The sequence below is a fragment of the Lycium barbarum genome, chromosome 10 (assembly GCF_019175385.1).
Source record: "Lycium barbarum isolate Lr01 chromosome 10, ASM1917538v2, whole genome shotgun sequence".
NCBI lineage: Eukaryota > Viridiplantae > Streptophyta > Magnoliopsida > Solanales > Solanaceae > Lycium > Lycium barbarum.
Genome location: NC_083346.1, coordinates 17964471 through 17980142, shown reverse-complemented (window position 1 = coordinate 17980142; position 15672 = coordinate 17964471). Strand labels below are relative to the sequence as shown.

Genomic DNA, 15672 nt, shown 5'->3' with positions numbered 1-15672 from the left:
TAGACATGGTATACTTTGATGTTATTTTGCGTATGAGTTGGTTATCCCCGCATTATGCTATACTTGATTGCCATTCTAAGACTGTTACACTAGCCATGCCCGGGGCACCTAGCCTCGAGTGGAAGGGTAACCTTAGGCCTTGATATAAATTGATGATTAATGATTACTAAGGGCCTTGATAGGTTGTTTATCACCTAGAAAATCATCCACCCCTTGGAATGGGGTAAGGGAAGGGTATTCTTGCTTTGAGACTTGTGCTTAGAGTATTATGACTCATTGAGCCTTCTATTTCTAGACATTGAGAGTTCCGAGGCTTTGAGAAAAGGAAAGGCTGTAGCAGAGTGACTTGCATTGTTCCAGCTCTACTTTGAGGTAGTTTACGGTCTACTTGAGTTAGACTTTGGTTAGTTGATTGTATGTTTTGTGATTTACATAGGAGAAAGCATGTCTAGTTTTCAGTTCTTAGACATGTTTTAGATTAGAGTCCTGTACGATGACTTTCGGATTTTGGGGTTTCTGTAATAGTTAGAACTTCCGCACTTATTTCAGTATTTTATGGCATGACTTACTTAGTTTATTTGATGCGTGAATGAGTATAATCGCTTGACTTGGTTAATATAAAATCAGACTTGAATGAATAGATATCTTGTGTGTTGGTTCGCCCACTAGGATTTAGTTTGGTGCCAGTCATGGCGGGTTGGGTCATGACACACAGTAGAGGGAGAAATCTTACCGATGAAATCCGTCGAAAATAGAGACTGCCAAGAAATTTGCTGGAGATTTAATTTGTGCCTTTTCGAGTCAGAAATTGAGGAACTAAGAATATGGTTGATCAAAAGAATAGTTTTCAGAGTTATATTTAATTGGAAAAAGAATCAAACTTCACCAACCACAATCTCGAAATTTGAATCCTTGAATTTTTGTAAATACCAGTAGAAAGATTGAAAGATGGTCACCGGCTATCAGTGTGTTGATAAGAGAAATAGAAGTTGACATCGTGAGTTTTGAGCACTTCCAAGAGGTTACTGACTATCTTCGGCAAATTATAAATTTTAAATAATTACTGAATAGTAGTCATATGCACTTTTTTTTTTTTTTTTTTAAAAAGAGTCCAAATACTTGAAAGACATATTTTGAACAAAAAATTATCACCGTTAAAAAAACTCTAACTATCGGGAGAAATTGATTTTGGCCCTTTACAAACATTTTTTTTAGTTTTATGACTTTTTTACAAGAGATTTTCATTTTTTTACACATAAGATATCTGAAAAAAACATATGAGAGATATGAAAAAGACGTTTTCTTCTGTTCAAATTTAAAGAGGCCAAGAGATCTTATTTCCTCTCCTATCCAACAGTCTATGTGGCAGAATAGGGAAAACTGCTATTGCAGTTTATTTTTTTTTCTTTTCATTTTGCTGACTTCTTACAGTTTTTATTATTTTTATTTTGTATTTTTAAATTTTGATTTTTCTGATGACGACATCATACTATTCTTTTGCCTCTTCTATTTTATATAGATAGAGATAGATGGTACAAAATTCTCAGTTACACATCTATATTTTACAAGGGACCTATTACTCCCCTACCTGTTTGAGATGAGATTTTTTTAGTTTCAAACAAGTCCAGAGGTAATTGATCAATTACAAAATATACTGGAAGATAAAAAATTGGAGGATTATGCCTTTCCCCTAAAATAATTTTTGTTATAAGATTGAAATGAGATATTAAGAAGATTTTTATTTCGTTCGGCATTTAAATACTAATGGAATTTCGAAAACCTAAATACTAATAAAAAAACATAAATAAGTTTTAAACATAAAAAGTCATAGTCAAGCAAAACTGTTATTTCGAAACTTCTTTCTGGATTATTATATGATGATTTTTGAACTTTCCATGTATAGAAAAGAAATAGAAAGAGATAGACTAGAAACGACATCTGTTATGTCAATGACAAGGAAAAAAACTTTTTAATTGTCTTAATAATTGGATCAGACTGAAGAATCCAAATCAATTTTAAACGAGACAAACAAAAAAGCAGGAAAGACCGCTCAATAAATGAAATTGCCGAAAGATTTTTCTTTGAACTGTTTGAAAGTTATCCAACTTGAGTTATGAGAGTATGAACTCAGCAGGGCTAGTGTTTTTACAAGAAATCTCTAGCCAACCTTCCTGCAAGAGATTCTTTCTTAACATCAAGCCTATTGGGACTGGATAGAAATGATGAGATAACTCCAACAACCGCGCGGAATCGAAGAATTACAAATGACCTTACAAAAAGAATTTAATTGTGTAAACCGAAAACTGAACATTGCTGTCACCAGAATTGCAAAACCTTATGGAAACAAGGGTAAAAAGATTTGATTGAATATATATATTTTCATTTTTATTTAGCATTTAATTTGATGAACTTCACTTGTCCTCCTAAACATCTTACAAGATACATGGACCACTCCATGGGAATTGAGGAATCAGATTGAAGAGATCAAACAGGATATGAGAGCTATGCAGGTACAGATTAACCATATATTCAGAGAAGGCAACAGGTTGGCAGACTTTCTAGCAAACCAGGCTTTGGATCATGCAGGAATCAAAGTTCATGACTTTATACTCATGGCATCAGAAGGAAGAAGAATTCTCAATATGGACAAATTACAACTGCCTCAGTTGAGGATTAGAACAAGGAGGATTCAACAGATTGATCATCAACAATGATACTACATATATGGATAATCATATAGTGTGTGCACAGACTTGGGCTATCATCAAATCTGGTTCAACATGATCACAAAGGGCATACTAGTTTAGGCTCACAGGATAGAACTAGAGAACTGTCTCTTAGTTTTTTAATCTTAGCTAGTTCATATTATAGACATGCTGTAATAGACTGTTTTTTTGTTTTTTTTACATTATTCATTTATTAATAAAAAAGTTCTGACAGGCCTGGCCTGGTAGAACACAATTTATTTTAAAAATAATAATTTGATGAACTAAACCAGATAGTTATATGAGTGAAAGAAAACGGCTTCTAAATTTGCAGTAAAAAGGCTGAGTCTCATTTCCTATGTACAAGAATCAATTGGTGAAAAAAGTAAACATAAGCAATAGAAATTATTTACCCTAAGATTGGTGAATTGTCATGATAGCTTGAAGCGGGTTCAAAAGATCAACTGTATGGAGTTTTTATTGTCTATTACCATAGATGGATTTCCACAACGGGAGGTTGAAAGCAAAAATGAGTGGATGGTTAGGAAGACCAAGATACACAAAGGATTAGTAATTGAGATTATGTAAGTTATCCAAGAGGATACTTCTGTACATAAAAAGAATTCGAATTGGGGCTTTACGTTCATAGAAATGATCAAGAAGTACTCCCCATGATTCTGATCCAGAGTATGTTCCTATCGACTGAGTAAGTAAATAACTATCAAGAACAAAGTAATCTTTTACTTTGGTTAAAGGCCTTTTTTCTGAGAAAGGAGAATAGGAATGAAATAAAATAAATTGAAATAGAAAGAAAAGAATCTAATTGCAAAAGAAAAAAGGAGGGATGTCTTGTTTTTTTCTTCCTTTTTTTTTATTCTTTCTTTCCTATAATTCAATTTTGAATTCTATTTAGAGAGAGAAAATTTTTATCATGATTCGTGAACTAATGGACTCTCTAATTTTTTTTTTTCATAATTGAAAATTCGAGGTTGAAATGTATATGTGATATTGCTATAAAGCGCATTTTATTTAATGATAAGGTTATTAATCAACAAAGAAAAATTAAAATTCTTAAAAGATGAGATCAATTTAGAAGCATTTATTTATTAGTTTTAAATATAGCAAACCGAATGCCATTGGTCTAATTTGGGACCTTAGGATAGATTTTGACTCTATCTGACAAACATATAAAGATAAAGAATAGGAAAGGGCCCTTAAATTTATTTGTGACCTCTGAGGAGGCGTATGAGGTGAAAATCTCACGTACGGTTCTGTAATAGTGATGGACACAGTGATGTTATCGTCAACTATGATTATCTAATAGTCCAAGTGCAGTTGATATAGTGGAAGCCCAGTCAAAATATGGTTTTTGGGGGGTGGAATTTGTGGCGTCAACCCATCGGGTTTATCGTTTTTCTAATTTCTTCTCTAGCCGAGTGTGAAAGATTACCTTTTGATTTACCAGAAGCAAAAGAAGAATTAGTAACAGGGTATCAAACCGAATATTCAGGTATCAAATTTGGTTTATTTTACATTGCTTCATATCTGAATCTACTAGTTTCTTCATTATTTGTAACAGTTCTTTACTTGGGAGGTTGGAATCTTTCTATTCCGTACGTATTTGTTCCTGAGCTATTTGGCATAAATAAAAGGGGTAAAGTCTTTGGAACACTAACTGGTATCTTTATCACATTAGCCAAAACTTATTTGTTTTTGTTCATTCCTATTGCAACAAGATGGATGTAACACCCCAATATGTTTTTTCCGTAACACCCCAATTTTTTTTTTAAGAAGAAAAAAAAATGTATATTTTTTTAGTTACGTTTTCGGGTGATCTGACTTCGGGAGGCCATAACCCCATCAGTGTTTGAGAATCTGGGAAAACTCCCAAAATGAAAGTTGTAGATAATTGAAATACCTTTCCAACCATAGGTCGTGGGCCTGTATGTGACATCGGGATAAAGAGTTATGGACGTTTTAAGGCAGAAAGGTCAAGCTGGGCAGTGAATTCGACCCAACCCGATTCCAAGTAGGGTCAGGCCCATTTCCTTGACATTTAAGGGATATTTTCAGCCTCCCTTCTTCATTTCCAGACCAAGAAATATCCAGAACATTTTAGAGAGAGAGAGAGAGAGAGAGAGAACTCCTAGGCTAAGAAAAGCCATTTTGGACCAAAATCGGAGCCCCGAATTCTGAAGCTCGTGAAGAGAAAAATGTTGTACGTTGCATTGCCTTCAGTTTGAGCCAGAAATCAGCTAAGAAGGAGAGTGTTGACTTGGTTGCTGCATACTTAAGGTAAGATTGAGGTTCCTTTTTCATTGTTAACAAGTTTATTTAGAGATTTAACGGATTAGAACGGAGAAAATAGCGTTATAAACTTGTTTATTGCCTTGTTGAGATTTATGGATTAGGGGCTGTTTTAGTTGAATTAAATGGGTGGAATTAGTTGAGTTATGATGTATAATGATTGTTGATAAGTTGCTGTTTTCGAAATTGGGAGAATAAAGTGTATGAAAATATCGTATACAAAGCGTATAATGGGCTGTTTTGTATGATTTTTGTGGCTGTTTTGTGACAATATTTTGGGGTTGTTTTATATGATTTTGTGATTGTTTTGTGACAATATTTTGAGACTGTTTGGTGGTTGTTATGAACTATTTTGTGGGCTGGAATATCAAGGGAGTTGCTGCCCAGATTTTTGTTTTGCAAACCCGTTTTTGGATGGGACTGCTGTTAGTGTTTTTAGCCTAACTCCTTGTGTAAAGCTCCGTTTTGAGTGATTCAAGATGTTCTAGAAAGTTATTTCATAGACCTAAAACTTTCATTCAGGATCTAAAACCCAATTTTGCCTTTATCTACTCGAAAAGGGGTGATGAAGTACAGGGGAGGTCCTGCCCAGATTTTGTTTTGAAAATCCTACATGGACTGCTGTTAGTATTTTGAGCATATCTTTTTGTACAAAATTTCTGTAGGGGTGATTCAAAATTGTATGAGACCCTAAGACATATATCTACAACTTTCATTGAGGGCATAAAGTCTATTTCCCCCATTTACCCCTTCGAAACTAAGCAACAATACAAGACAGTAGTGCTGTCCAGAATTCCTGTTTTGATAGTTTGGGCTGATTTTCATTGATTTCATGTTTAGTTTCGATACGCTGAGACTTTTGAACTTAAGTAGATATTTGATTGTGTATTTAAGGTGTATATGCTCTTGTACAAGCTAAGAGGAATTGTTTGACGAAGTGGACTTTGGTTGGTCTATGGCGTAGATGATTTGAACTCCTCGAGTTATGGTAAAACTTGTTGTATGGTAAAACGCCAAGGTTCGTGTATAAACTTGAACTTGAATTATTTTATTTTCTGAAATTTTGTAGTATCTTGATGGGCTGTTTCCTTACTCTTCGTCCTATATTATGGTATGATTATTATCTCAAGTATTGCAAATCTTTCGCTAAATCGCCCACTTGTACGAATTGTTTGATCATTTGGCATTCTTGTTGGGACCTTGTCCTTCTTGTTACGGTGACTTGTCATCGATATTGGCATGCCCCTCGATTCGGATCTTGCCCATCTTGACTTTGGATTTACATTTCGTCTTGACGATGGATTTTCGTCCATTTTCGAGTACGAGTGGAAAACCACTTTCAACATGGTTCTTGATTCTCTTGATATTGGGTGACGACCCTTCTTGATATGGGATTTGGTCCTTCTTGATTTCGGGGCTTCGACCCGTCTTGATATTGATTGTGCTTAGTGTGATGGCATGACGTACATATTGGGCGAAATTGATTATTTGACAACTCTCTTGAATTGAATTATAAGCTTTCTTGATACTTGAGCCTTAGAATATTAGTATTGATATTTTGAAACTCTTCAAGGTTTGTATTCGACACTTTGATATACTTGTTCACTTGGGCTTATTGTTACCTTATTGAGCCACCTACGACGAACAAGAGAATTGGAGAATTTAATGGCTTCAAGCCCAAAGTTTATACACCACTAAGCTTTATGCTTAGCGATAGTTGTTTTCTATCGTAGGTAATGTGCGAGATGAGATATGAAGATGGCCATTTGGAGTAGACTTTTTGGGAGCCCTTGTGAAGATCACATCTGCATATGCATCTAGTTTTTGTAAATTTTTGGGGACTTGTACATGATACATGTGTGGCACTTATGTATGAAATTTTGAAGGCTTGTGGAAAACAAGACCATATGCTTGTAACTTGAGCTTGGTGACTTGTTTTGCTATTTTAGGGTGTGCTTTTAACCCAAGTCATGCCATGTATTGGGTTTATATTTTGTCTTGTAATTATGTACAAATGATGATAATAGTTTAGTGAAAATTACTAGTTTAAGTTTTGTGTATCTTATGGACCCGCAATGGTGTTGATTTGGAAATAAAATTTCAAAACGAAATTTCTTAAATGTGTTGACCAGTTGAGAAGGGAATTACCATTTTAAAATGATATTCTGATATTGTATTGCATCCAAGAATTTTTCGGAGGGCGCAAAAAAAAAAAGAATGCCGCACTTTCAACTTTTTTTCGCATGGGCCTTTTTTCGGTATTAAATTTTTTTGTGTGAAATTAGATTTTATTTTGTAAGTGGTGTCCTTCCAAAAGGGATGCTACAATGGACTTTACCGAGGCTGAGAATGGACCAAGGCCCGAGTTGGACATCCAATTGCTTCGATTTGAATTATCCGGAGAATGCAATGCCTGATATATATCAAAAAGATGGACAATCAAACCGAATTTTTATTCATCTTACCATTATAACTCATAATCAGATCTTAGTAACTAACTATTTGTAACTTGACAATTTAAAACAAACTTTTCAAGTGATTAAATTTAAATATTATTTAATGGATGAAAATATATTTTTTTTAATCCCGATCCATGTCGTAACATTATTTTAAATCCATTCAATTTGAATTGGTATTTTCTCCATCACAATTATTGTGAAGAGACATCTAAAATAATTAGTCTTGAACAGTTTATTTGTGAAAATGTATGTATAATTTTGCTTTTAAACACAAATCTAATTGACTTGCATTATTTTTTTACATAAAGACCAATAACTTAAGCGTATTCGACATACACGTATGAATTCCAGGATTTTCCAAACCCCTTTCCACAAAGTCAAAAGTAGGGGTGTTCATGGTTCGGTTTGGGTCGGTTATTGATTAAAACCATAACCAAACCAATTTAGTCGGTTTTTAAATGTCTAAAATCATAACCAAACCAAATAAAATAATAACCACCGGTTTGGTTATTGTCGGTTTGGTTCGGTTTGGTTGGATTTTTCGGTTTATGACTAGCAGCCATGAGACTTATCAGTAAAACATTAAAAAGTTGAAAAAGACATGTCTTTTTTTTGGTTCAAACGATAACTTTTATTTATCGTTTAAGGTGGAACTTACATCATAGAAATATTTTCACTATTAGTGATAGTGTCATACTCAAGTTACCCAAAGTTGCTAAACTATTACATATAGAGCTAAAAACTAACTAAGTAGTGGCTGCACCATTTTTGTCATCTTAATACACATACCTGGAAATAAAGTAGAGCATAGGAGCTTTTAGTTGTTGTTACAAACATACATATTAATTAAACATAAAGACTACCTAAAATTAAAATGAAAATATATGAAATAAAAAAACTTTGGGGCAATACTTGCATTTTGTCCTCAATTCTCCCATTTTATTAAAAACACTTTGTGTAATGATCCCAAACTTCAGATGTTTTTCTATCATTATCCCCAAGGCTAGGGTCTCGACTACAAAGAGTTGTTCTTTTCTGCCTTTTAGGAGGATTACCCACGGAAGAAGTATTAGGGCATTACCATGTGCTTGAGTTGCAGCAAATGCTGATGTTACTGAAGTATCTTCTATAGAAACCTCTAAATCTACAACCTCTGTCCTTTTCATATAAAAAATATTAGAAGTTTAGGATTCATTCAGACAAGCAAAAAGAAAGGTATAAATTCGGGAAAAAAAAAGAAACAACCTAAAATCAAATGGCTGACAAAGAAAGGCTAAAAATTTAAGTTAAAGACATTAGATTCTAACATGAGCTTCTGTTAGTAGGTTTACACTTAACACTTAAAGATTTAAAAGACTTAAAGACATGGGCTTGGACATATTTGTTATATCCCGTATTTTCGTACGATGAATTATTCATAAGCTGAGGTGGGGTCCACATGTCGAGATTTTTTTTTAGAACATATGATAAGTTATATGAATAATATATGCGAAGTTAAACACAACCCAAGAAGGACCCTTGAGCCAAATCAAAGTGAAAGCCCTCCAAAATAATATTTTTAAGATACGTTTTCGGGTGATTTGATTTCGGGAGGTCATAACCTTATCGTCCTTTGGGAATTTGGGAAAACTCCCAGAATGAAAGTTGTAGATAATTGAAATAGCTTTCCAACCATAGGTCGTGGGTCTTCATGTGACATCGGGATAAGGAGATATGAACATTTTAAGGCAGAAAGGTCAAGCTGGGCAATGAATTCGACCCAACCCGATTCCAAGTCGGGTCAGCCCATTTTCTTTGCCATTTAATGAAAAAAATTCGGCCTTCTCTTTCATTTTCAGACCTCAAAAAAACCCAGAAATTTCAGAGGTAGAGAGAGAGAGGAGAGATAGAGAAAGAAACCAAATTTTGACCACAATCTAAGCCCCGAATCGCGAAGCTCCTGAAGAGAAAAGTGTTGTACGTCGCGTTGCCTTCAATTTGAGCTAAAAATCAACCAAGAAAGAGAGGGTGGAAGTGGTTGCTGCATAATTAAGGTAAGATTAATGTCCATTTTTCATTGTTAGCAAGTTTATTTAGAGTTTTAACGGATTAGAACGGAGAAAATAGCATTATAAACTCGTTTGTTGTTTTGTTGGGATTTATGGATTAAGGGGCTGTTTTAGGTGGATTAAATGGATGGAATTAGCTGAGTTATGATGTATAATAATTGTTGACATTGTTGTTGAAGTTGTTGATAAGTTGTTGTTCTTGAATTTGGGAGAATAAAGCGTATAAAAATATTGTATACAAAGCGTATACCGGGCTGTTTTGTGCCGATATTTGGGGCTGTTTTATGTAATTTTCGTGATTGTTTATTGACAATATTTTGGGGCTGTTTTATATAATTTTCGTGGCTGTTTTATGACAAAATTTTGGGGCTGTTTTATGTAATTTTTGTGGCTGCTTTGTGACTATATTTTGGAGCTGTTTGGTATAATATTTGTGGCTGTTTTGCGATGATATTTTGGGGACTGTTTTATGGTCGTTATGGACTGTTTTGTAGGCTGGAATATCGGGGGATTGGCTGTAGTTGTTGTTGTTATATTATGGATATACGGAAATAAAGAAGTGTATACAAGCATTGGCATCCGAATGTATATTGGCTGTTTTGGGAGTAATTTAAGAATGGATTTAAGTCTAGTTTGATATGAAATTGTTGGTCTTGTTGTTGTTGGTATTTTGATTGATGTTTGGCTAAGTTGGAATTTCGAGGATTGTTAAGTTTACAGGGGAAATGCTGCCCAATTTTCTCTAGAATTTACGACGCGTCCTTATAATCTATTAACTAATGTTAATATGAATTCTCCCGTTAAGGTAACGACGTGACATTGGAGGAGAGCAAGTGAACGATAACATAGCTAAACGACAAAGGTATGTGAGGCTAGTCCTTTCTTTCAAATGGCATGAATCCTATAGCATAAGTTCTTTTCCTCTTCATGAGTTCCTATTTTCCGGAAAGCTAGAAGCCTAAGTCCATAAATGTCTATATAAGATAAGAGATATGATATGATGATGCCATATTGATAATGATGCTATTTATTGCTTACACTCACCTTATGTACTAATTCCTTCAAGGTGAGGCAGAATGTCAATAATTGCTCCATAATGAAATCGGGGGATCACGACCTTACGTCACCCCGATAGAGTATAGTTGATCTTGAGTCTTATGCATGTACTATGATAAGCATATTATTACAAGTATTTTTTTATGAGCATGTCATGATCATATTACACCGCGCCTAGTTGGCCGGGCAGTCACCGCCAAGGCGGGCAGCTATACGGATACACCATGACCTTTTGGCATGGGCAGACACCACTAGTGGGCGGCATGAGATGGTACCCCGGACGCGGGAGGCCTGGACGCGGGCTAATGTTATTGATTATTACACCGTTCCGATATGGACGGGCAGCTTGCATATTATGCATATATGAGATTATGATGAGTATGAGTAAGACAACATGCATTACTTCTTTTATGATTGTCATTCAGATTCAGATGTTTCATATTGATGTTCACATTATATTATCACTGTCTTTCTTCATTGTTTATGCCTCTCATACTCAGTACAATGTTCGTACTGACGTCCGTTTTCTTTGGACGCTGTGTTCATGCCCACAGGTAGACAGGAAGGTGAGCTTGGTCCAGACCCTTAGTAGCTATCAACTGATCGAGAGCACTCCATTGTCCGGAGGTGCTTATGGTTCTTCTTTTGGTATATATGCATATTTTGGGCATGACGGAGTCTTGTTCCGTCTATATGTTTAGTATGTCAGTAGAGGCTCGTAGATACGCAGTGTGGGTCAGATGGTCTCGCAAGATGTTATTATTATGTATATGTTATTTTGATGGCCGAGAGGCAAATGTATATAAGTATTTATGTTTTTATATAAAATATGATTTTCCTACAATTCGTGTATAAAATTGGTAAAAAGGCATTAAATGAGTAAGATGAGTATTAGAACGAGTGGTGCTCGGTGGCTAGTCCCGGGTACCCGTCACGGCCCCTAGCTGGGTCGTGACAATATTCTTAAAAACATGGGCCTTAAACATTCATGTGAAATAAGTAGACCACAAATCAAATAAATGATTAAAAGGTATAAATTTTTTATAATTATTTATGAAAAACTAATATTATACATATAAATAAATATAAAATTTATGTATATAATTTATCGGTTTGGTTCGGTTATTTATTCGGTTATTTTTTAATATAACCATAACCAAACCAAATATTATCGGTTTTTAAAATTTAAAACCAAATCAAACCAAACCAAACCAAATGTCGGTTTTTTTATTCGGTTTGGTTAAATTTTCGGTTTGGTTTTGGTTTTAACCAAAACCGTGAACAACCCTAGTCAAAAGGGAAGGTGAAAATGAAACAAAGAAAGACAAAAAGGAAAGAATGAAAAGATAATAAAGAGGAGAAAATAAAAGAAAAGACTTAATACGTGGCCAACCTCTTAAACTTGTCAGAGTTTTTTATTTACACTTGAACTTTAGTACTTTTCTAATTAAACACCTTAACTCCTAATTTGTTCCAATTAGACACTTTTGATTCAATTTTTTTTTTTTTTTTGTGTGTGTGTGTTCTCATTTGTCCATTAGATAGTTAAGTTAACAACATAAAATATGTAACATCCTTTAATTATACGCATACACCTCAATAAGCCTTAAAACCCCATGCATTTAATACTTGCGGTTGATGCATATAATTAAAGGAGATTACATAATTTATGTCGCTAACTTAACTACCTAAAAGACGAACGAAAACATGGGCAAGAAAAATTTCAAAATTTAAACCGAAAATGTCTAATTAAAACAAATTATTAGAAGTTGAGGTACTCAATTAAAACAAGACCTAGTTCAAGGGTCTAAATGAAATATCCTGACAAGTTTAAGAGTACAGGGGATCGGGTGGTAAGTACTTCATGAGTATACAGGAATTCAAAGGACATTCGAAGATTGTTAGACGGTGAAAATGATATTAGGAAGCTATCAGGTTAAAGTCGATGAAAGAGACGTCTCAATGCACAACGCGTATAGGAAAGAATTACAGAGTGTTATGGGTGAGATTAACAATAACATTGTAACATTGCCATAAGATTTTATCAAAGGGAAATACGTTGGAGGTGCTGAATTGATAAAGCAATTGAATGAAATTGGTGAATTGCCGAAGTTATTAAGAGTCCTTCCTTTAAGGCCAATTGGATATATTTGTGAAGGTTGCGGGGATGTACGGTTCTTTCCTTGCTTGAATTGTGATGGCAGCAGGTTTTTTTTTTTTTTTTTGATGAAGATGAAGAACAAGTTAAGAGGTGTCAAGTCTGTAATGAGAATGGACTGGTTCGATGCACTCTTTGCTGTTCTTGATCTGCATAAATTTGTGAGTTGTATTGATTACATTTTCGTGTTAGCCTGTCGCCGTATAGTTTTTAGTTGGTGAGGCAAAGGCGAATCCAAAATTTTAAACGAGTGTGAGGTAAAAGTAACTCTTTTGTATCAACAGGTGGTGTTTAATATAAATTATCTACTATATATTTTAGAATCGTATAGTTGTATAGATAGTGATGGGGTGCAAATTCATCTGTTGTTCATAGTTTTCTCATCTTCATATCTTTGAAGTAAAAGAAAAGGGTGAAGAACCCTCCATCATGTAGTTGCATGGGATGAGATGCTTGCATCTGGCTTATTTTTGTGCTAAAATATCTTCTAATGTCTAAGGAGACAATACTTTTGTTCTCTCTCTCTCTTCTAAAAATAAAATAAAAATTGACATACCATAAAAGGGCCAAAATTGCCTCTGAAATATATGAAATAAAATATTTTTGCCCTCTATTCATACTTGGGGTCATCCGTACTGTCCTCCGGATAGAAACTAAGCGTCCACCAAATAGTATGGAGAACCAGGTTCTCTACTTGTTCCCTCAAGTAAAGAAAAAGAAAGTAAATGAGACAAGATATTTACGTGGAAAATTTCTTGTTCAAGGGATTAAAAACCACGACTCACCTGAGTAGGATTTCAACTTTATTAAACTGAGCAACTTAAAGATTACAACCTCTTGCAACCTAGTAATTAACCTCTTAATTCCTCACCCCTTATAATAACTCTATTGTAAGCTACAACCCTTGACTAACTCTAGCCAAGCAACCAAACCAACCTTGACTAACCCTAGCCAAGCACTCAAAACATACCTTGACTAACTATAGCCGAGAAATCAAAATGACAAAGGTTGAAACCTTCCTACAATGATACTTCTCGAAAGTAGAGTAGGATTACAAATGAAGAACAGAATGACAAAGGCTTAACAAACCTAGGACCTAAGACATCTTCCGTTGTTGGGATTTGGTCCTTTGAGTTTGATGAAGCTTTGTTCTTGATAGCACAAAACGAGCAGTGGCGGCTACACTTGTGAGAATGTGTTAAGAACTACGCGAAGCGCGGACCAGTTTACTTGTTTTAGAATTAAAGAACGTGTGGCGCACCAATCCGATTAGACTTTATCCAAATTATAAATAAAGAGTTATAGGCACAAAATATATGCTGAAGAATTGTATGGATTAATCTCCTTTTCAAACATGATTGTCCAGTCAAAGAAACATACGGCTCCGTTTCTTATCTTTTATTTTATTCTTTTCATATATACTTATGTCATGCATTTTATTACGTTATGGTTAATATAAATTAATTTTCGTTGGGTTGATATACACTTAAATTAAGTGCAATTCGTTCACTGGATAGGTTTGTGTCGGTGTTAATTGTTTATATGATTTTGCACTTATGATTCTTTAATTTTTGATAATTGTTATGATTTTACGCTTATGATTTTTCTCTATATGAGTTTTCTTTTAGTTATTATAGTTGACAAAGGACTAAGGTGTAACATTATTCTTTGCCTTATGCAGGATACATTCAGGGTAGAAACATGGCTATGGGTTAAGCAATTTTGATATCTGCTATCTCTTTTCATAGGGCTCGTGGAATATTGAAGTGGGAGTACGAAAATTATAATCAAAAGCTGTTAAGGATTCACCAATTGACGGGACCAGTAGCATACCAACAAGATAATTAATTAGATAAATGAGTTATGTTCTCTTGAGACCTGACTTTTTTGATGTACCCAGTAAGTGGTCAGTGTGGTGAGCTCTAATATCGGCTTCTGACGCTGGTCGTATTCGATTTTCAATTTTGTATTCTGCTTTAAAGTTTTAGCTTCCATATATAACCTCTTTTTCTCTTTTTGTTTTACATGTGAAAATTGGTAGAGGTAATAACAGTCCTCCTTTAAATCATGATTTCTAATAATTTTGTCTTTAAAAGAGGCCGGCAGCATAATTCGCTAACGGGAACATACTTTGGTAATCTTTTCGTTCTCACTATGCTAGGTAATAATCGATGCAATGGAGCAGAACTTACACCAAAAAAATCATAGTATAACAAATTTATGGATTAGATGAGTTGATATGACCACATAACATATTTTATCTCATATGTAAATTCACTATAATTACAAATACTATTTAAATTGGGCATGCATCTTTGATGGTTCATACAGTATCATATCATCAATTATTATGTTAAGTAAAAATATTAGTTTTCATCATCATCATTTAAAGGAATGTAACTGCTACGTCATATCTAGGACTTTGAATTCCTACTTAAGTGATAACCTAATTTTTCAAATACCAATCCGACTTGGAGCAAGTGTTAGGTTAAGCATTGTAACATGTTGTATATATATTAGGGAGCATGTGAGAGTCATGTGACCATGGATAGGGACGTTCCACCTTTTGGTTTGGCCTTTAGCAAACTGTAGTAGTGCTGCTGCGGTTCTGCCAGTCGGCACAGTAATAGTACCGCAGCTTTACAGTTGTAGCGCGCTGACTGTATGACACTCAGGGTACCTGATCGAGTACCTAGTCCCTCTCTGGTTCCTCTAATGTTTGTCAAATCATCAAAACACAAAATGTCATAACTTCTCAATTTCCCCTTCTTTGATAATGACAAACCCATAATTGATATTCCCCCTGAGAACTAGATTTCCCACTTTTTCCCCTGTGAATCAAACTTAAGCAACATGTTAGTCATCAACATTTCATTTATACCCCTTGGACGCATATCAATTTACCCCTTACCCCTTGAACTTCCTCCTTTTGGCATTAT

At 34.6% G+C, this 15672-nt stretch overlaps 1 protein-coding gene and 1 long non-coding RNA gene across 2 annotated transcripts; both read left to right on the top strand.

The window, feature by feature from the left end:
• Positions 1–2264: 2264 nt before the first annotated feature.
• On the top strand, positions 2265–2714 carry LOC132612793 (small ribosomal subunit protein uS3c-like). Its single transcript, XM_060326883.1, has 2 exons — positions 2265–2349; positions 2440–2714. The coding sequence occupies exons 1-2, from the start codon at positions 2265–2267 to the stop codon at positions 2712–2714; spliced, it is 360 nt and encodes a 119-aa protein (XP_060182866.1).
• Positions 2715–4604: 1890 nt separating this feature from the next.
• LOC132614785 (uncharacterized) lies at positions 4605–7072 on the top strand. Its single transcript, XR_009572445.1, has 2 exons — positions 4605–5000; positions 6746–7072. It is a non-coding gene; the product is annotated as an uncharacterized LOC132614785 (long non-coding RNA).
• The last annotated feature ends 8600 nt before the right edge of the window (positions 7073–15672 follow it).

Bases quoted from the DNA above. Each gene is read 5' to 3' on its own strand.
- LOC132612793 (XM_060326883.1), top strand. From the start codon at position 2,265: ATGACCTTACAAAAAGAATTTAATTGTGTAAACCGAAAACTGAACATT. The intron at 2,350-2,439 runs GTAAAAAGATTT...ACATCTTACAAG, and splicing joins AAAACCTTATGGAAACAAGG to ATACATGGACCACTCCATGG.